Source organism: Balaenoptera borealis, assembly GCF_965194805.1.
Source record: "Balaenoptera borealis genome assembly, chromosome: 4".
Lineage (NCBI taxonomy): Eukaryota > Metazoa > Chordata > Mammalia > Artiodactyla > Balaenopteridae > Balaenoptera > Balaenoptera borealis.
The window spans coordinates 93848155-93871878 of record NC_138861.1 but is presented as its reverse complement, the minus strand read 5'-3'; the positions used below and the strand labels follow the sequence as shown (position 1 = coordinate 93871878).

Sequence of the window (23724 nt, the reverse complement as noted above, 5' to 3'; positions counted from 1 at the left end):
ATTTTGTCCATCTTTCTCTTTATTTTCTACAGTTCAGTGAGGTTTGTATTCAGGGAAATCCTTTCAAAAAGTAGTTTTGAGGAAAAAATTTCCCTTAAGCTAACACAGTTCTTATTTCTTCTATTTCCAAGTTCAAGTCTTCTTTCCACTGCATTCTCAAATTTGCAGAGTTAGGTAATTTTAGATAAGTCCCTTGCCCGTTACCTACCATTACCACACTTTACATTCCATCAAATAATGTACCAAATCATTTTGCACCTATGACACAGTTCAATCTGGGTTCTTTAATAATCAAAATAAAGAGGTATTTTGGAAAATCAGTGGCATATAAGTGAGAGGCATTGAAAACAAATCCAATTTTCTATAACATTGGTTCTGTGTAATTAACATAGACAATAATATTAACATTGAAATATTGTATAATGTCTAATATCTTGTAGACTTAAAGTAGCAGATTAGCTTTACTCAAGTAATCAATTGTCAAACGTCACTTTAGCAGGATAACATTTCTTTTAGTCCATTTGTTCCACCTGCTTCCACGTTTTGGTGTTGGAAAACCTCTCTCCAATTAGTGGAAACAGTGAAGCAGCTGTTTGCAATGTCGGTAGAGAAATATTTTTGTTGAAAGCAGCTAACTGATTTATATGAAAATTGAAGGTGTGCACACATATACATACACACATTGTATATTTTTTGTTAGTATTAAGAAACTCCACAATTTCTGGCAGGAGTCACAGCTGAAACCACCATCATGTGATAGAAAGTTCTGGCAGCTTCTAACTGAGCAAAATTGCAATTACTAAATTGGGTATATTCTGAGAATTAGAGATTTGTCATTAATTTTCAATTAATTGTATTGTTATCAGAAAGTATATTCCTAAGTCTACATATAATCACCATCTCTATCCCCAGTCTATATAGCAATTATGTACTGGGATATTTTCAGAAAATTAATTTTGGACTGATTTTGCTGATAACTAACCATAAAGGTTTTCTCTATGCTGAAACAAACTCCATCTTTGGTTTTGCCTGAAGTATATTGCTGTAGATGATAAAGACGTAACTGAATAGTTGATATTCATTGACTGCTGAGGGTAAAGATGAATTTTTTAGTACAACTCCAGAGAGCAATTCTTAGGAGGTAAGACATTTTTTTTATTGACATAGGGCCAAAGGTGAATGTTTTGGGGAGCTTAGATAAAACTAGCTTTGCCGCTCTTGAATTATATGCTAGAAAGGAGGGTGGAAATGTGTTCCCTACTGGACCATAAGACTCCAACAGTTTCTTTTGCCTGCAAAATTCAGAAATGCCTCGTGGTATAAACCTCAAACTCAGAATATTGTCCTCCTCATTGTACTGAGAAAAATGCATTGAGAGCAAAAGCAATCCGCATTCACATTTATAAAGCTGAGAGGGTTTTGAAATTCATGCCTGGATCAGCATCATATAAGCATTTTTCTGGCTTCTCAAACCAACCTTTCTACTGCTGGGCTGTATTAAAAATTAGAAACTTAAGGGAAATCAAAGGTTTAAATGTAAAGAACATACTGTGCAAACCCTCTTTTGTCTAGGCCTAATGGAATTTTTAATTTGTTTGCTTGTTTTGTGCTTTTTGTAAATCTTTACCTTTTTCTATTTTTTAATGTTAAAATAGGTAATTTTAAGCAACATTTTACTTAATGATCACAGCAGGCCCAAATAAATTGGAAAATGTCAGGTTAGATGAAGAACATTAATAAGAATCAACTTTAGCTTGATCTGATTATCTCTACTGTTTGAGACTATGAGTTAGAAATCAAAATTACATTTTTAGAAGTACTCTAACTCAGAGCTTGTGCTTTTATATTAAAAATATATTTGTATTTTGCCTATTTGGCCATATAATAACTTTTCTAGTTTTCAACTCTTGTCACATGCTTTATATAGATGTAATAGTTTCAAAAAAAAGACATCTAGACGAATGTTTAATCAGCCCTGCACATACAGGAAGTAATAAGGAAAACTGTGGCAAAAGGAATTTGAGCCTTATTTTTCGTATCTGTATTTAAATAAGTAAAAAGATTAGGATGATAATTCCAACCTTTAGAGCAGTTTGGAAACAAACATATTATATGGACATGATAGATAATAAATGCCAATCTCCTTCTCTTCTGATAAATATGTTGAAATATATTTTTTCTCATCTAAATAGATGACTTCTTACCTCTCTGGATCTACACAGAAAATCAAGCCCATTATCATTTTGTGGGTTCTTATATCTCTCTTTTAATCATTGTGGTCAAAATAAGTCAAGGCAAACAACAGACAATAGGTTCCACTGACAAGGGCAACCATAAGGTCACAGTTTTGTAGCAGATGTAGAATGTATTGATAGATTATTCATCAAGGAAATCAAATAGGAAGATAAAAATGCATTAAGCCATTTTATAAGAAGGTATTAAAGAACTGTGCTGCTATAAGAAAGTGTATCAAATTGCTTTTTTATTCAGTATGTCAAATGTCTATTGAAATATGGACCCTTCCCCAAAAAGGCTTATTATACCAGTGTATTTTGGAATTATTTATTTCTATAGCTAATCTATTATAAGCAGCCTGTGTTACACCTAGTGAGATTTTAGATGGAAAAAAAAGGAAAAAGAAAAAAAAGAATACACAACAAGACAAAAGAAGAGAAATAAAGAGTAGAGGGGAGGGGAGGAGTTGAGATGACTGACTGATGGGAAAAGAAGGGAAAGGAAAGGAAAATATAATAGCACATAAGCTAGTTGAAGAATCACACATTTCTTTTGCAGTTCTACATTAATTTTATGTTAACTAAATTGTTATGGCCAAAATATTAAGTAAGAATACATTTTTCTGTCACTTCCCAATGATGCACAGATCATAAAACTTGAGATGTATAAGGAATTCCTTTAAAAGGTAGTAATACACTTTCCTTAAATGATATCACAGGAAAATTACCTGTTAGACAGGATTGGGATATCATTTAGTTTGCAGGTAAATGTCACTTTAAAGAAGCCTCTCTGGCCCCCCTGTTCATTTTCTGTCTTGTCACACTAATTTCCTGCACAGGATTTATCACTGCCTCATAAGTACTTGTTTATTTTGTTTCTTATGTGTGTCCTACTACTGAATGTAAGCTAATGTGAGGAGAGAGATTGTCTTGCATGGCCTATGGAAGACAATATTTATTGAATGAATGAATAAAATAAATGTATATTTTAAAATTTGACCAAGTGCCTTGTCAATGAGGATATATTTTGCCATGGCACCATATCTGTACCTGAATATACATTGATGGCTGAACTCTCCAGATGTGCAATGAGAACGTTCTTTTAGTTTTCATACCTATTCTTTTTCATAAGGGCAACAGCTCCACTTCATGCCCTGTCTTTTTCTATCAGAAACTCAGAATGCATAAACTCAGCAAACTACCAGTTGCTTTATTGTGCACACAATTATAATTGGCTATTATGGTTTCAAGTCAGCACTTTATGATAAAATGCCAAGTCCATGATAATTGTATAATACAACCTTACAAAGATGTACTGTGAATGCCCAAGTGGTTGTTTCCAGTGTGTTTTATAGATTATTGACATAAGTGATATGTCTGTCCAATGCAAAAAAGTAACATAAACCATGCGATACTTGGTCTCTATCAGTCAAGAATTGCCTTGCAAATATGTATATGGTAACATATTTTTCAAGCATGACATAGAAAATCCTTGTGCATCCATTAATTCCACCTCTTGCATTAATTCTTCTAAAATCTCAGACTGCCCAGAATCTCTCAACTCACATACATCTTTATTCATGCTTGCATTATATCACTTAATGCATTCTTTTCTAGTAGAGTAAAACTATCAGTATGTGGGTCTTTAATAAAAACAGTCCCCCATCCTATATTATAAATTCTTAAAGATAGCGACAGCATTAGTTTTATCTTTACCCTTCTCAAACTGCCTATACCCTAGTATAATGCCGCATCTCTAGGAGGATCTTTAGAAATAGTTAATTGAAGTATAGATCACATGTGTAAGAACAGACTTCAGTTAATACATAAAATGTCAAAATCTAACAAACTTATTTTAGAATCGAATCTATTAATTATGTTCATATGTGCATTCATTAATTTTCACAGATTAATTTTGCAATGTGGTTACAGTTACCAAGATACATACCTCTGGCAACAAAAAGGGTGGGCCTGGAATGGTGGGTATAATATAATCCATTATATTTTATGCAATTAAACTACTCAAGGCCAGCATTCCACCTGCCATATGTAATGAATTGGTTTCTAAATGTCCAAGAATATTAAAGTAACACCTATTAAAGGCTGATGTTCAGGTTATTTTTACAGTTTCTAGTTAATGTGCAAAACATGTTTAAATTCCCAGATGACCCAATGAAAATATATACTTTGTGTATCTATAATTGGTAATGCAATATCTACACATTCATGAATATTAGATTACGAGGGTGATATGGGTCTTTAAAACCACTTTAAAGAGAAAGTGTTTTGAGTGAGAAACAGTTTTGAAACATTCTTTGAGGTTTTTTTTAATAATTCTTTCTGAAAGTTGACTCCTGGTATTTTTACAAGCATATGATTTACTATAGGAGCTTGCAAAGCAAGTAACTGAAAAGACAGATTTTGCTGACAAAACACCATCATTGGTTTTATAAGTCAGGAGAGGAGAAAGGGTCATCATTTAAACCTATGGCTCAGCTATGGGTGTGCACTGAACAACCCCAGGGGCACCATTTACATGAACTACAATGGGAATAGTGCCATTGGATCCACGCAATGCAGTGGCTTTGGTAGGGGAAGTGGGCAGCTATCATGAATAGTGTTACAGTAAGATGTGGAGGATTTGTTAAGGAAATTATTATTTTGTGGTCTGTTTGTATAAAATTAAATTTTTTAAAAACTGAAATCTATATATAGGATAATTTAGCTGAAGAAACTCTCAAATGAACTATTCCAATACAGTGTCTCAAGGCAAATAGTTGAGTATAAGTGTTGCTTCATAGTGTGTGCGTAAAGGTGTATGTATGTGTGTGTGTGTGTGTGTGTGTAAGTTTTGTATTCCTTTTGTTTACAATATTGAGGCCTTATAGACAGTGTATGGCTAATAGTTTTACTTAATTAATGTGAGAGTTCATTTAGATAGAAGTGTTTAGAAATGTGGACATGTGGTGTGAGAGAGCAGGCCTAGTTGCTGAACAGACTGTAAAAGCTATCTAAGAAGGAGTTATTGTGTACCTTCTCCTTCTAGGTGTAGTCTGGATCCTGCTAGTTTCCAAAATGCAACTTTTAATTCTATCTTTTGGACTATATTTGACATGAGAGAGAATTTATATGACTAATGAAAAATTGAGTTAAGTGATAGTTATTTTTTTAAATGACTTAAATGCATTCTGTTGGTAGAATTATAAGGGCTATAATTTAAGCTCAATGGGGGCAAAGACTTTGTTAGCTGTGTTCATTCATATATAGCAGGTCCCATATATATGAGAATATATAAACAGTTCTTAGCACATACTACATAACGGGCACTCAGATTCACTTATTAACTGAATGAAGATACAAGAAATTAAGTAGGTCATCTTTGCTATTCTGAAATTTATGGTATAAAGATTCATTTAACACATACATGTACTATATACACACATACACACATATGTGCACATATGTATATACGTATATGTACATACATAGGTAGACAGATGGATAGACTCAATTAGAAATGGTGAAGGATACCTATGTAATGCATCTCAACAGACACCCTACATACATACATACACACACACACACACACACATAAAGTTTTATGTAAATGTATTCATTAAAGTTCAGTACTATACACATACATCACCACCACCACCACCATCACCACCACCGCTACCAGCACCATCAAACAACAACCGTTATACAGTTAAAGCAGTGTGGTCTATTTGATTAGTCACCGTAGTGACAGCAATATAGAGAGGAGAAAATTAAAATAGTGCTTAGTTGAAAGTGGGAATAAGGAACTCTTCTAGAGTTGAGGATACATTGATTCCATCCTTGAATATAGGTACAATGTTGAACAATATATAAGACTTGCAATGATGGCAGTACAAAGTGTAATTACTAACACAAGAGACTTTTTATTTCTTACCTCAGATAAATACAATAAAGTTCCTACCCAATAATATTACAGCAATAATACTTTCCATTTACCTGAGTAACTTAAGGCCAGTTTCAACCTTGTTTTACTTAGAAATTAGACAGTTTTAATAATTACAGACTTACAACATCAAAGCATGAAACTTTATTTTTTAACCTTTGGCATTTATGAAAATTTGGAAATCTTAATTAACTTGGTGAAAAGGCTGGCTAAGAAGATTATCAGCATGTGATGATTGACAGGATGATGAACATTGTCTTCTGCAAAATTCTGATATATTTAGCCTGACTTGAGTTTCTTCCTATATCATCAGTTATCTCAGTTTTATTTTTAGTTTAGCTGAATCAATAAAAGGAAAATATTCACCACTGTACTTTGTGAAAAAAAATCTGATTAGAAAACAAAGGTAACTGAACCTAGACCAAATTATAATTGTATTACAAGTGTAAGTGAACAAAGTTTGTCGAAGAAAACATTCCTGATCCTATTCAACATTTTTCCTCCCTTATACCAATGTTTTCCTCACTATCCTTTAACTGCATCTTCACTGTCATGTACCTTCCTCCATATAATGACACTATCCTAGCAGTTTTTAATTCAGGACCGAAGTATGATATCTAGCCTTTTCTTTCCTTTAGTCGTTTACAATCTCACAAATACAAGCAAAGCCTTGAAGCTCTGCCCATTGTATTCTGCATTCCTATGAGATTTGAGCTAGAGATTTTGTAAATTAGGTATTCTTTGGTAGAATTAGAAATTTGAGCCAAAATCTGCAGTCACCTGGGACCCTTGCATGAAGGTTCTAAATCTACTGAGAACTTACAGCATCTCATATAGAGCACCTGACACACATTGAGGTAATTCTTTCCTTAGCTATTTGTTTTTGCAACTTGTTCCTCCATGATTTTTATATCCCCTACCCAGTTCATAAAAAGATTAGGATATATTTTGAAGCTAAAATCCATGTTTAAAAAAGGACAACAGGGCTTCCCTGGTGGCGCAGTAGTTGAGAATCTGCCTGCCAATGCAGGGGACACGGGTTCGAGCCCTGGTCTGGGAAGATCCCACATGCCGCGGAGCAACTGGGCCCGTGAGCCACAGTTACTGAGCCTGCGCGTCTGGAGCCTGTGCTCCGCAACAAGAGAGGCGGCGATAGTGAGAGGCCCGCGCACCGCGATGAAGAGTGGCCCCCGCTCGCTGCAACCAGAGAAAGCCCTCGCACAGAAACGAAGACCCAACACAGCCATAAATAAATAAAAATAAATAAATTAAAACAAAACAAAACAAAACACAGAGGCCCCCCATCACTGCTCATGAAACCATTGTTTAAAAAAAAAGTACATCAGAAATGACCAAAAGTCATAGGGAAATAGCTGAATAGCTCTAGTCTAGATTTTTATCCTACATAACTTACAGAGATGAAAATATAGGTCTAGTACTCAGTTAAGACAAAACTGAAGAGAAATCGACACGTTAATTTATACTTAGTGAGAATATATAAATCTGTACAACCTTTAGTGAGATAGTTCAAAAATGTGTATTACAGGTAAATATGTATGATTAATGCCCCAACATTCCAGCTTGAGTCATTTATCCCAAGAAGGAGCTAAGTACTCAAATGTATCTACTACAATGTTATCTATTACACTGCTGTGGATAATTGATCAAAAGAGAGATAATGCCTGTACGAGAGCATTGTTAAAGAAATTTTACCCATAACATGAAATATCTAATCTTAAAATTTGCTACAGTTGTATTTATTGACAGAAGAAGAGGTTTTAAACAATTAAAAAAGTAGGATCACATTTTATTCATTTAGTCAGCCAAAATGTTTATTGAATTCTACTTTGTATGAAGCCATGTGTTCCATGCCAGGGGATTAAAAAAAAGACAGAGTTCCTGCCTTCATGGAGCGCACAGTTAAATGGAGGGGACATCTATTAAACACACACACACACACACACACACACACACACTCTTACATAAGTGTGAAACTTTGGCGAGCGCCTGGAAGGATAGTACATGGTGTGTGGTGTGCTGTGCTATAGGGGCCAGAAGCTGGAGGTCCCCAGGAAAGGAGGAAAGAAGGTGGGAGCAGCAGGGGGAATTCTGGAAGGCTATTCATCTAGATTTTAATAGTAGCTCTCTCTGGGCAGTAGGATTTCTGGTAATTTTCACTCTTGAAAATACTTTTGGGGGTATTTAGTGTTTCAGTCGTGAGCACATATCATATTTATTCAATTTTTCATCTTAAAAACAATTTGGCAAATGAAATGGAGTAACTTGTTAATAAAATCAGAGATAACTGCAGCTGTTAATTTTTTTTAAAAAAAAGGAAATGTAACTACACGTAAAAACTATATAAATAGATCCCCAAAGCCCCATTGATACAAACAAAAATAACCTAATTTCTAATCAACATTTCCACTTCAAAATTGTAAAAACTGACCAAAGATCAGCATGAACAGTGCATTCCTGAGAAGATCCAAACACATGTCAAAATTAATGGAATCTCTTGCTGAGGATTCTATCATGCAGTGACTGCAAATTTTATAAAAATAGGGCATTTTTATCATTTGAATTTTATTTCAAGGTGTGTGACTGTGGATGTGTGTGTGTGTGTGTTTGTGTGTATGTCTGATATGAGTAGTTTAGAGAAGCAGCTTTTAACATGTTATGGACAAATCAAGCTCCACTTCAGCAGTAAGCTTGGGAATAATTGCAGTTGTTAAGTAAGACCTCTTAAGCTCTCTCCAGCATCCAGTGCTGTCTTTCAGAACAAGGAAAACAATGAAAGGACAGGGAAATAATCCGGGATAGGTTTACAAAAGAGGTGTGGATTCAGAAGCTAAATTCTTTGCTCTAACGCGGCAGAAGCTGTAACACCCAGCAGTCTTGGTTTAGTAAATTAACAGTAGGATTCTGTCTGCTTTCATGTAAACACAATCCAGGCCTCATTACAGTTGTTCACAGTAACACTAACCATTTGTTTGAGTAATGCAGGGCTGTATATATTCCCACTGTGAAGTCTGTGTTTGACTAGGATTCACATTGATTTCTACCCACTGATTGTGTGCAAAGATTCTCATCCAAATTGATTGTTTTTATTTCCCCCCTCCCTTCTTTACTTTGCCTTCTAAATGGTAGAACTCAAGGAAGATATTTGCGTTCTTTGGAAAATATTATCTTTCTATGCTACATTTCAAAATAAAATGACCCATTTGGAAAGTATTGTGAGGAATGTGAAGAGCAACAAATATTTCATGCATATTTATTCAGGCTGTACGATAAAATCATGCATGGAAAAAGGAAAAAAATATCTTGATATAAATTGACCAGTTTTGTTTGACAAGAAATGGGCATGAGCAAGGGGTCTCCAATGGCAGAGGCCCAGGGAATTAGATATATTTACCTCCAATTCATTAAGACGCTGTCAATTGTTTTCCCAAGTGAGCTCATGCAGCCCCTAGGGATTTGTATAACTAAAATATACTAGATCCATCACAGCTCAGACATAGACTCTTAATTTCCTTGTTTCCTTTTTAGACATTTCTTTGAAGGAATCAACTGTGATCAAAATGGGCTGTGGGAAAAACCTTAATCAAATTAAAGAACTATATACTTTTGAAAAGGCATTTCTGAAGTTTTATTGGTTGGCATAGGTTAATTGTTGTAATAAACAACCCCAGAATTTTAGTGATGTAACTCAATAGACCTTAATGTTTTGCTTATATAATAACTGATTGGTGATGTTCTGGGGGAGACTTTCCATTGGATTCAGAGACACAGGCTCTTTCTGTCCTGTAGTTCCAGCTTCCCCCGAGACCTTGGAGTCCTTTCAATTCCTCAAGGAGACAAGGAAAGGAAAAGAAGCATCACCATTTCAAAAAATGGATCAGTTTCTGGAAATGGCAGGTATCTCTACGCCCCACATCACATTAGTCAGACAGTCACATGACTATGTTTAATTTCAAGGGAGGTGGGGAAGTATGGTCTAGTCTGGAGCCACGGAAGAGGAAAAAAATGGTTGGATGAGCATAATTAGCTTCTATCACAGAAGAAACTTCATTGAGAAAGTTACCTATTTTCTTTAGCAAGTAAACACAAAATAAAATCAAAACAGCACCCTTCATCTTTGTGAAATATAACCTTAGTGGTTTTGAAATAATACATGTGCCTTGTATTAGAACACTTACACATCTTATTTTGCCTAATTGATGTTTAGAGGAGAATTATTTTCATTTAAAGATATGAAATACAGAACATTTCCTTTGAATGACCTTTTATGAAGTGAAAAGGCTCCTTAATAGTTAATAGTAATGAGCTTTTTGATTTTCTGTAGCAACAAACTATGCTTACAGCTGATTGTATGCAGGTGCCCTTTGGGTATTAATAATAATTTTTACAAATCTCATGTGTTCCACGTGGAAAACAACTTCTAGGTTTACTGATAAAGGTATTCTTGGCACTGCAGAGATTTTGTGATTTTGCACAGTTGCTGTTTGATTATTTCTAATGGCAGAGTAAGTAATAACTTGAAAATTCACACTATAAGCTCTAAAATTCTTAATGTTTAGTTTTATTGTACATAATTTTGCTTACTGTATCATTACATCTATTTAAGTAATGAAGCAAAACATTTTCTGAAGCATGGTGGGGAAGTATAAGAATACATTAAGAGTAAATGCGTGACTGAATAGTTTGTATGTTTCTTACGTGGTTGTTTAATAAAAACACATTCTTGGATCAAAGATAGACCACCTAGATGTTTAAAGTGATTTCAGTCTAGATATTTAAACTGTAAATCATATTTATCATCTTGAGAGATAAGTGGAAATTTTAAATTCTCTCCCATTCCTGGGCTTAGTTTTTCCATGGGTTGTAACTTGTAACTACTTGATGTATCTCCATGTTGATGAGTATTGATTACAAACTATTATGTGTAAGCTATCACTTTAGGCCTTGAGAGAAATACAGTGTTGAATCAAACTTGCACCTTGCTTTTCAAAAAGCTTACATGTAGCAACTGAAATAATATATGAGCATCATAAGCTGCAGTGCAAAGTAGATATGATAATAAGGAAAATGAAGCTAATAGGTCAGGAGTTAAGAAGAAGGAAAAGGGTGAGGAAGGTAAAGGAAAAACATTCAAGAGAAAATGTAAGTTTGACGTGATGGAAATGGAAATGAAGTTATCAGGAAAATGATGTCAAGTATCTTTGCTTAGAACAAGAGGCTTGAGTTAGTAAGGTAGAGCAAATGAGAAACAGAAACTGGAAAACGTTTTCAACAGACACTGGAACAAGACTTAGGAAATGTTAGCATGATGTTTCTGAATGTAAGGAGGTAATGGGCTGGCTGGTGAGATCAAGGTGCAACAGCAGAGAATGAATTCACAAGGATGATGTCGTTGGAAATAGTAGAGACTTTGGCTCCCACATTCAGACTTGATTGTTGGCCAGGCCAGAGCTGCTATTGCATGGAAGCTGACCGTGGTTTGAAATGCTCTGGAGGTTATAAAAACAGACCCTGGAACTCAGATGAGGTTCCTGCACATATTATCTACTTCACTATCCCTATTCTTATCCTGACATCTAAACCTCCCTCTTCTAAGAGAATTGACAGGAGGAGTTTTAGAGTCAGATCAGGATCAAATTCCAGCTGTATCACAAATTAGCAGTATAATTTGACATTTCTTTTTCTCAACCTAAAATAACTCTTAAATAAAACTGAGGAGAATTCCTAATTTGCAGGCCTATTGTTAGGAGTAACTGAAGTAATATGTGTGTGTGCAGGTAAGAACCTAAAACAACATGAGCACAAAGGAGGTCTGGCATAATGACTCATTCCCTTGCTCCCCTACCTTCACGTAAGGGTCAATTTTCTCCTTCTTTTCTTCCTCCCTTCCTTTTATTTGTAATTACAGAAGAATGGTCATGTGTAAAATACATGCTACAGGATTTCCCTGCCTTACATTACAGTATAGCAAAGAAAGACTTTGTGAGTCCATAACAACGCTCCTAGGAATAGGATTTAGGATTTAGAAGGAGTTGGATATAAAAAAAATGCTCAGAGATATAAGAGAGAAAGTTCTCAACCCAGGAACGACAGACAATGCGATAGAAATCAAGGTCAGGGAATGCAGTTGAGTCATGGCTTAGGAGAAGCACAGACAGAGGCTTTGCAGACCTTGATGTCCATTTGGGTGGAAGCATGGACTGATGCTTGTCAGTAAAAAAAACATTAAAACTTTGAAATGCTAATTTCTGCTGTGTCGGTGAATGGCCATTTGATTGAAGAGCGTTCTGTGTTTTAGGAAAGATATACTCCAGAAAAGTGGAGTGGGGTGGAGAACTGTGGAAAGTAATATTTTAAGAGTATGCACTTTTTTTTCCAGGGCACTCTATATGTCACTGAATAAAACAGAATTTTCTTTAATCTTAAAAAAAAAAAAAACTTGCAAGGTAGATATTATTTATATTTCCATTTTCTTTTCTCCCTAAGCTTCAGTTTCCACATTTGTTAACAACTAGGATAATGATACCTATGTAATAGGGTTACTGAAAAAAAGGAGAGTTGATGACACAAAGCACCTGGTTCAGTGCCTGAAACATATTAGGCTCTCTTCCACAAATGGTACCTCTTATCATTATTCTTGTTATTCCTATTTAAGAAATATAGAATCTGAGTCTCAGGAGGATTTTATAATCCAAGATCATGACATAAATAAATATCAGTCAGTACCAGAATTTAAATATGTTTGAGTACAATGTCTGTACCCTTTCCATCTTATGACATTTATTTTTCACTTCCCTCAAAGCATTTAGTCCTTAAAACTATACACTACAGCAATAATACTCAGAGAAAGAATGTGTGTTTTTACTTAATTTCATAGATACTTTAAATATTCTAGTAGGTACTTTGGCTTTCTGTGACTTTTTTAAACTCTTAAGTTACTAATACTAAACTCAAGCTACATAATAAATAATTTTACTAAGAAATGTTAATCCTATTAATGACGCTGATAATATGTTGTTCTTTTGGGGGCAGCTTATTGAAATGCACTCTTCTGTGCCATTTTTCTCTCAAGAGAAATCCAAGAAAAGCAAAAGGTTAACATGAATTTCATGGAATTTTCAGAGAAATTGCCTCACATATAGGACACATTGCATTTAACATCTTGCATAGCATCTGCCCTTAATGTTCAGCTATGAAAAGCTAAATGAAATGGCTATTAGTGTACAAACAGCATTAGGAGAGTGACTTGTTTCTTAATGTAGTTCTAGTAAGAGTTGGAAGAAATCCCAACTCTGGCGAAGAGTATAAGAATTTGGAAGAATTTTTGTTTGCTTGTCATTCAGCTGAAATGTTTTGAACCCACTTAGCTAGGATTCACAGTGTTGTATTGTTCTTTGAGTACCAAGCAAATCTATGAGATTTGTTTTGAAGTGGATAATTTATTTCTTAATTATCAGAGGTAGTTAACAGATGAAGAGAAGTAGAAATGTTTCCATTTGCCTATTATTTAATATAAAATTTCTCTAAAATCTCTATTCATACAATATAGAGCCCCAGATATGTTTTAAGTTGTTCCTTCCCAAATATATCAAGATCTAGTTTCTCCATTATTTCACATATTCTAAGTCTAGTGAATTTTAATTAATGTTGTGTTTTGGACGTTCAGTCTTTGTAAAGGTAAAACTTAACAGAATGTATTTTATGGCACCCCCTGAAAATATATATATTACAAACATCTTTACTAAAATCTTTGTGGAAAATGCTGGAAGTTTTCAGGACATATAGACCAAAAAAGTAATGATGTTTAGCAGATAACATACTAATATCTTTCGACAACCACTTATGAAGTAAATATGTTTAGAATTTCATACAATTACCATTCCTAGTACATATTAAGTAATTTATCTAGTGGTGTTTTGTGACATGTCTTCCACTGCCATTACTGAAATTCCAAACAGCATTGAGGTTTCGTTGACTTTGGGATAGCCAAAATACTTGCTAGGATTAAACTTGTATTAATAACTCAGTAATCCCCTTTGACTTTATCCCTTTGTACCAGTCATCTATGAGATTTTTCCTGAGTTCCCTCTAATCCTAGAAATGTTATTTGAATTCTCATTCTAAGTAGTTTTATTTCCCTCTCTTTTATTTCCCTCTCCTTTTGTTTCCCTCTCCTTTTGTACCTCTCCTGTTGTACCTTTGATGTATTTAAATTTAACTTCTTGTTTTGATGTGGAAGTGAAGGAACATGAATTCCTGAGTCTATGATCTGAAAGACAACAGCCAGCCTAGCAGCAAGAGAAGTTGAGATAACAACAGTGGGCATCCCAAAATGAGCATGCTGTGAAGACACGTGTTCCTAGTTTTATGAACATATTATGGAGCTGACAGATGCTATGATAAATTTGTATAAAGACATTGTCTGCAGCATAATTTTTATGTATTCCCTTTAAAGCTGTAAGTGTGTGTGTCTGTGAGCAAATACGTATTAGCATACATGCCATTCTGCCTGCCTCATTTACTTTCTTTGGGACACAACATTCTGCCACCTTGGCATCCCACAGAATTAAAAAGTTTCTACACATCACTGATATCTGTAACACCTCTTATCTTCACCATAGAAAAATATGTTGCATTATTCGGTTTTCCTTTGGGGGAAAAATGTAAAACACACACACAGATACACACACCTGTGTTCTTAGACCTTGGCCTAATGTTGAATGTCTACCACATTAAATACATTCAGTGCTGTCACAGAGCCGAATGGCTTAGTTGATTGGTAATTCGATTAATTAACAAAAGTAATCTGTTTGACAATCTTTTCACCAGGGTTTCTGATGACGGCATTTTGAATAAACGTTAGAGTAAACAGCTAACGAGTATGTCTAAGCTTTTTTACAAAGCTAATCTAATGCAGTTATTGCACTAGAATCCTCTGCCCAAGTCCCACAGAATGTTCGTGATTTGCCATAAGGAAACCCAGCCCAAGCTTTGCTGACTGTTAAGATAAATGTACCTTTACCAGCCCCAGCTCTTAGTGCCTCTCTGCTAAGTCTTGATGAAGGAGCTAAATTAATCCCCCCAAGGACTCTTTAAATTGCCAGCTGAGCTTCCTTGGAACGTTTTCACCAGCAGGCATTATGTTTTGTGTGAAGGAAATTCTGCTTTGCATTTGATCAAACACCTTGGTTGTTTGATTGTTGATATAGTATCCTACACTATTCTTTTCAAAATTCTGGAAAAAAGCCCTAGATTTACATTTTTATATCTGTATGTGTATATATGTTCATTTATACATGCACAATATTCATATATAGTTATATTTATGTAAGTATATACTTATTAAAATGTATTAAGGGAAACATGGTTCTGTTTGTAGACTCCATTGAAATTGTAGTTTGCAACCTTTTACAATGTGAGCAAACCTGCTTTGTATCAATGCTGGCTACTTTTTATTGGTATTTTATCATCTTGATTCAATTTCATTATAGAAATGCTTGTATTTCCTGTGGAAATTAAATTAGCCAATTGAACTTTAGGTATAGCAATTCTTTTTTATATATGGATGACTTATTAATGGCCATGATCATTTAATGCCTTTTATAACTTTTAGTTTTAATTTAATTTTTTTTTCTTTTAAAATATGAGAAGTACTCTAGAAAGTTTTCTTACTTTCTAGAGTCAAGTCAAATTATTTATTTTATATGATACTGGCTTTGAGCAGCTAAATATAATATCCACCAACAGGGCTTTAGTACATTAGGATATATTAAAAAGTTGATATGACTTGTAGTGATATAAACATAGGGATATTCTTAGAATGAAAGTGTTTAGGTATGGTCTTTAAAATCCCTGTTTGTTTCTTGTTTTGATGTTCATGCAGTACACTGCACTCAAATTTGATTATTTAAATGTGAAAATCTCCTTTGAAACAGAAGGGAATAAGATAAATATTTCACTTCAAAATTATCCAAAATTCAGGATTAATATTAGAGTTATTTAACTAGATGTTTTAATTATAGCCTTACTTAAACTACAGTTTTTCATAATGGGTAACATATGAGATGAAAAACATTGAGAAATGTGTTAATCTTTCAAAAAGAAACTAAATGCTCATTGTAGAATAATCTGAAGATTTGGGAAATGTAATATGTATGGAAAAAATAGAAAAAAATCCTTATGTCACAAAACATAACTTACCCCAGTGGTCAGAAGCAACCCCAAACTGGCTGTGTGGCTTTGATTTATTTTTATAGTTGACTATACCCAGAACACCTAATAAAGCAAGGCTGTAGAAATGTTGTAATTAGGTACAGGTGGCAGTAATTTTCATTGATGATTACAAAATTTTATCTTCTACCCCCTGAAAGGCAGCAAATACTAAATATATCTTTGATTTTGAAGGCCTTGTTAATTCATTTTGCTGTAATCATTGGTGTGTTTATGTGACCAGAAAAAAAAAACAACAAAAAACTACTAGAGCATATTAATGAATCACCAGCAAATTTGCCCAAGTTAAAAGCATGTAAGTCTATTTTTTTTGTGTAGAAATATTATGCCTATTTTAATTAATGCACTATTAACTAATCATAAAGTAAAAATGATGGTCTTCTTCTAAAGACTGTGTGTCTCAAATAAGAAAACAGGGTCAGAAATGTCCTAGGTATCCAGACGTCTAGGGTAGTTCTCTCCAGATGGGAGTCAATGGAATCTAGAGCAAATTCTTTGGGGTGGATCTCAAGCAGAGCATGAAGACATGATATCTGCAGGCATTGCTGAGGGCCTTAAGGGGATGATACTCCAGCACTATCGGGGAAACATAGCAGTACCTGGGTGTAGCACTAGCAAGCCTGGGCTCCTGCATCTAGAAAGGAAATTAATAGAGAACTTCAAATTCAGACATATTTGGATTTGCAAATTAGATCTGCCACTCTTAATTCATATTACATCCCAGATGACATGGTTCAGAAATCTAACAAGTGAGTAGAATGCTGGGATGGGGAACCTGGGCAAAATCTGGAAACCCCAGGCAGGAGGATAGGCTTATAATGAAGGTCTGATACCAAATACCAGGGCCCTAAGCTCTAGGCTGGGGTTCAAGCATAAGAACTTGATCCCTAAGGGTCATATATTAGTAGAGACAGACCTTGGTGGCTAGGTGGTTAATAAGCATAAAAAAAGAGAAACAAAGACTAATGCAAAAGTAGTTTTAAAACAAAACAAAACAAAGGAAAAACTCATTACACTGGGGGCTAAGTTCTACTAAGTCTTGAAAAAATGTCCAATTTTCTAATCATGAATGAATCAGCTCCCTGAAGAACCCAATGCTGAGCTGCCAACTGTGAATTCAGTACCTCTGACTATGATTGAGAGAATAAGCTAAGTCTGGGTTGTGTGTGTGTGTGATGGGGTGTTCAAGATCGCCGGTTTTATTTGAGTGTCCTGTAGGTCCCAGCCTTGTCACATCATCTCAGCCATCCTTCATTGTATCCTCAAATTGCTTTGCCTTCCTTAGGGCCTCACCCTGGAGCTAGATAACTCAGGAGCACTCATCCTTCACTTGTGTCAATTTTAAGAGGGAAAGGGCTAAAAGCATCACTCTACCAGCCCACCTCATTTTTTTCAAAGACTTACCTGACTATTGATTTTCCATTTGACTCAAAATTTCATTCATTCTGTTAGTCTTCCCTTTTAGGCCTTAATTGGCAATCTAGTTCTAGGATGTTATGCTTTCTCACAAATAATAGAGCAAGACATGTAATTATTTGCTCTACTATCTATAATAACACAAAGTTTTGTATTTAAGAATCCTATCCAAACACTAACAAGGCTTAACTACAGACTTGGAAAGAAAAAGGAGAGAAAGACGGAAAGAAAAAAACAGTTTAAGTTTGTTATTCGAATTATTTGTCTTCAGGCTGAGAGCCAAGTTACATTTTTTATCCATATATTTTTAAAAAATCATAATTGGCATAACTTTATCTTATTTTAAGTTGTTGGTGCCTAGAAAAGAACAATGGAAAAAAAAATGACTGTGAAAGTTTCAGTGAGTTCTAATTACTTATGGCTTAGCAGCAGTAATTGAAAAGCTAACTTGTTTAGTAATGAACTTTATCTGCAGAGAGAAAAGACAAAAAGACCATTACTGAATTCAACAGCAAAGACTTACTCTCAAATTTTAAACAATAAAAGGGAGTAGAACTTGCCTGTATCACACTTCAGATTGATTAATATTAATCATGGCTTGCGTTTTCAAAATATATAGCACAAACAGTGATGTAGAGGCTAAAAATATGGTGATGATAGTAATATTGACTGTTATATAACAAATATTTGTCACTTTCTGAGGAAATAAGAGGTGTGTCTTGGGATAAAGCCCTCTTGGAGACACCAAGGAAGAAAATGCATGATTCCAGCATTAAACCAGATTTCATAGTGGCATAGATAAGATTTGGCCATAAATACTTATAATAAAGAAGAATGGGGTTGTTTGAGTATGATACAAGTGATTAGTAGCATGAGGAGGATGTAAAGATTATATTTGATCTATGTCTGAAAGGAGAATGATGGTTAAGATTTAATCAAGTATATATGAAGAGATTAAAGAGTGATTTTTAACAGGAGGCAATTTGAACTTGCATCCCCTTCCCCCCTACCTCCAGGAGACATTTGGCAATGTCTGGAGACATTTTTATTTGTCACAACTGGGGGAATGAAGCTGGCATTTAGTGAGTAGAGGTCAAGGATGCTGCTAAACATCCTATAATTTACAAGATCCACAAGAGAAGTAGGCTAAGAGGCTACTGGAAGAGTGTAGTGGAAAGAACATATTCATTTTACTGTTTATTCATCATCTATTTTTGCTGGATGAATAAAATATTTTTGATAAATAGAGGTCGTTCTCTAAAGATGTTTTTGTAGAGAGAAGATGTAACCCTGATGTAAGGATAAATAAGAAAGAAGCCATATCTTTTGAATTAGAATTCTCAGAGAAGAATAAACTTTGCCAGTGGACAATGACAGAGAAAAGGCTGATCATGAGTCCAAAAACTAGGGATAAAGAGTTAAGTAATCTGAAAGAGTTAAGAGGGTAGACATGACAAATCCAAAGGTCATGAGCTTGGGGGTGAAAAGATGGTTTCTGCTGCCTTGTCTAAATGAATATAATTCTAAGACACCCGCACTTCTGAAGAGTTAGCACCATTCTTAGATGAATCTAGAGAACCAAGAGGAGATGGACAAATTGCAGCAATTTTAGGATGTAGAACGTGGAGAATCTACTACTTGTATTATTTTATTTTAAATAAGCTGGTTTTTTTGTATGTTTTAATGAATAAATTCTATGCATATACAAATACACTGGTGTGTAATGTTGAATTCATTCAGGCCTTGTGTCAGAATTCTAATTATACCTACCTGAATGTATTCCTATAACCACGAGTCGCAACTCATCCCTGTTCAGCCAAGTGAGATGAGCATAGTCTAACAAGTATCTGAGGACTGGCCTCAATCCATAGAAAGTGATGGGAAGATGGAAATTCAGTTACTTTTTGGAGGGTCATTTTCTCATCTTTTTTGCTTTCTCTGCTTTCCCAGATATTATAGTGGCTGCCACAGAGCTAAATTGTTATGTAATCCCCAGATGTGGCCCTGCTTTGCCTGCATATTCTTTATGTGTTTTTACCTCTAAGGAAAAGTATATATACAGTTCACATTTTGCAGATAACACTTTATAGTTTTATAGGTTTCAAGCTAAAAATGCAACTGAAGTAAGTTTAAAAATGAGTACAAAAGAAATCTATCATCAGTACAACTGTGAAAATAGAAATGTTTATTGGAATAAAGAGGGAAAAAATAAAAGACAACCCGCCACAAGAATAATCCAGCCCAAATTGTCAACAGTGCCCAGGTTGAGAAACCCAGGAATAAAGAACATTCCAGGTAGATGGAAGAATACTCACAAAACAAGTCTTCAGACCTTTGGTAAATCCTAAATGGTCTCAATTGTCTGAGGTATAGACATAGTATGTGTGAAGGAGTATAAAACAAGTGAAGGCTGGAGAGAGTTTATGACAAATTTCAATGCCGATTTAAAGCATTTCAATTTCTTAATTCACCTTCCTGATACCACCTAATAAAAATATTTCACATCTGACATAATATTAATAGAATGTAGAAAATATCTTTCATTATTTAAACAATACTATTTCAAATATTCAATAGGCATCTTTCTTTTCAAATATTTCTCCCCTTCTTAGTAAAAGAAATTAACAGAGCATTTGGAAACAGTCAAATAACTTCTTGGAAAAATGTTCTTATTATGTTTCAGTTTTCTCCAAACTTATTTACAAAGAATAAGGGATTGTTTCCTCAGATAAGTGCTAGAATTCTTACTTAAGTCTTTCATGATTCTGGCATAACTTTCATCCATTGTATATTTAATTATTTTCATGGCATTTTCATGATTATTTTAATTCTATATAAGTAGTGTGTAATATCTGTGCAGGGCTAACTAGTTTTGTTGCTCAGCCTCGGAAAGAATCAAGATAAAATGTATAGTTGCTTATTTCATTTTCAATTAACTTTTTAAAAAGCTTTACTATATCTGCTTCAGTAAAATTATTTGTTTATAATTACCTGTATGTCTCAAGTTATGATAAACAACCTCTTAAGATCAGAGACTTTTTTTTAAAATAAATTTATTCATTTATTTATTTATTTTGGCTGTGTTGGGTCTTCATTTCTGTGCGAGGGCTTTCTCTAGTTGCGGCGAGCGGGGGCCACTCTTCATCGCGGTGCGCGGGCCTCTCACTATCGCGGCCTCTCTTGTTGCGGAGCACAGGCTCCAGACGCGCAGGCTCAGTAGTTGTGGCTCACGGGCCCAGTTGCTCCGCGGCATGTGGGATCTTCCCAGACCAGGGCTCGAACCCGTGTCCCTTGTTTTGGCAGGCGGATTCTCAACCACTGCACCACCAGGGAAGCCCCAGAGACATTTTTTATCAGATGATACACCCTTCTTAAAAGGTTTAGCCTCTAATTATAGAATTATGTATGTGTATATTATATGTAACATCATATATCTAAAGAATTCTCATATGACCCGTATTCTCTTTCAAAAACCAAGATAACTTTTATCAACACACAAATATGATTGGGTTTAGGAAATAATACATATAATTTTGAACATCTGATCGTTACACATAATGTAAATGCAAAATAAATTATTTTAAAACTAAAATTCAAACGTTAAAATGATCCACTTTTCATGAGGTTGAAAGATCTGAATTTTGCCATAAAATGATGTTTCACCTTAGAATCTATTTAATGGACAGTAATAAATCACAAATAGATTTTATGTAATGGCTGTTTCCTATCTTCAAGACTGTGTTGGGGTTTTTTTTTGGTATTTATTTTCATAATAGTGTTTATTACTTTCTTTTGTAATTCCTCTTTTGTCTTCCATTGAAGGTTACTTTGGAATAGGTAGACAGGTTAACTCAATGCCCAATGTGTTGGCAGGCATTCAGAAAATGTTTATAGAATGAGTCATTTTAAAGTAATATTATTTTTTTTTCAGAAGGCAGTTTCCCCAAAATACAAAGTATAAACATAAAATGCAAAATAAGAATGACATTTAAGTTTCGTTAGTCCACTCTTTATTTTTTTAATACTGTGCAAAGCCAATAAAAATGTGTTTCTGTGAGTCTCAGCAGTGGGCCTCGCAGATGGTAACTTACACCAACATGCACCCCTTAATCTATCAGATTATGTGCAGCAACCTAAGAGAGCTAGAAAATATTGTTTGAAATTATGTCTTTTCCAACGTTGCTGAGAAAAAAAATAATAAGAATGGGAATCCCTTACTCATAGGATAAAAGTAGTGTTTCAGCATATTTTATAAAAAAAATAGAAATTAGCAAAAATGGATATGGGGTGAGGAGAAGCATCAGAGAGGATTATTTTTACTGTAGAATTTGCCTCTAGAAGCTAAATCCAATTCCATCATATTATAGAACTGGAATCTACATTGGCTTCAGAAACTCAATTCGAGATATTAAAATAAATTTTCTGCAATTCTTTTGATTTAGACATAGTCGCTTACTTACGTAGGCAATTTAATAATCGCAGGAAATAATTTTCACCCAGTTTTACAAGCTTTCCTTCCAATCCTTTGTTCCCACTTCCTCTGCTTCCTAAAGCTCGCACCTCTTCTTTCATATTCAACCTTGAGTTGCTAGCTTTTCCATTGCTTTTTACAATATTTTATGTTGAAACCTTTCTAGACTTATCCCATTAAGCAAAAGCCCAACTCAACCCTATCTTGCCCTGATGGCCCTCATCCTGATCAATTTCTCCCTCTTCAAACTCTGACTTTTAAGTCTGTTCTACCATTTCAGTTGGGTTGTCAAATCTCCCCCCTAGAAGCTTCTTGAATGTTCTTTCCTTTTTGGTAAATGGCATCTTCACAGTTTAAGGAAATACTTCTTTCTTTTTCATCAGTTGCTCATTTACCATGATGCTCTATCACCTTCCCTTTCTCCTATCTCTTCCCCTATGTCACATCAAATTGGACCTGGGCTTCAGAAGCAATACATTATATACTTCTCTTCACAGAAAATTACATCCTCTCATTTAATTAAAAAAGAAACTAATTATTCATTATTAGTAATACATTTTAACAATCATTATGATGTAACCAACAACATGTACATTAAAATATTTAGGTATTTGATTTTTGCATTTCATTGTAAATATTAGCATGAATGATGATGCCTATCTTTAAAATACATTTTTAGAATGAGAACAACTGAAGCCTAGCTGCTCAGTGCCTTTTTGAAAGTTTGTATATATAAAAAAAATTTGTATAAACATCTGAATTTAGAAATTGCCATTATCTAAGTGTCATCTACCTACTGGTAATTCCATTTCAGAACATTTTTAGAGTTGTAAAAATCTATCGTCATTTCCCTGCCCACTGCTTCCACATTCATTCTATAATCTTGCCATCTGTTTCACTGAAATGGCAAACCCAGAGGGCAGGGAGCATGTCTTATCTGTGCAATGATGTATGTAAGTGTGGATTCTCTGTCAGCATTTTAAAAATAATAGAACTTCAAATAGGGTTGATTTAAGCCTCCCTAGTCAACAGTTAGTCTTGGTGACATGAATCACTCTTTCAAATGGTAATTTGCACCTGTTACCTTCATCCACAGGTTGGAAAATGCTTACACCTTAATTAATTACACCCTTGCCATGTGGAAGATTGTATCCTCAACTCTGAGGCAGGGAGACTGGGGCATAGACAATCAACAGCTTTTCTGATATCTCAAAGCGGATTTTTGGAGAAAAAAATTAGAATTCAGGTCACTTTTCACTGAGTGACAGATGAGGTTCTTTAGGAATCTGTGTCTCTTGTGGCAGAAAACATGGCGATGTCATCCCTTCCAGTAAAGGATACACTTGTCCTAGCTTATTCTGTAGTACCAATTCAATATGACCTCAGAGAACATCTATGTTTCTTACTAACATGTT

The 23724-nt window shown here is 34.6% G+C and overlaps 1 protein-coding gene across 7 annotated transcripts in view; it reads left to right on the top strand.

Annotated features, from left to right (window-relative positions):
* The window catches only part of PCDH7 (protocadherin 7), a 407243-nt gene that overhangs the window by 270541 nt on the left and 112978 nt on the right, over window positions 1-23724 (top strand). The window contains exon 3 of one of the 7 annotated variants that reach the window (XM_082389246.1): window positions 9982-14329. The exons of the other annotated variants lie outside the window; for them this stretch is intronic. Coding sequence (XP_082245372.1) covers window positions 9982-10142 — 161 coding nt within the window. The 3' untranslated portion in view covers window positions 10143-14329. Of the gene's footprint in view, window positions 1-9981; window positions 14330-23724 lie in introns of those variants that run through there. 7 annotated transcript variants of the gene reach the window in all.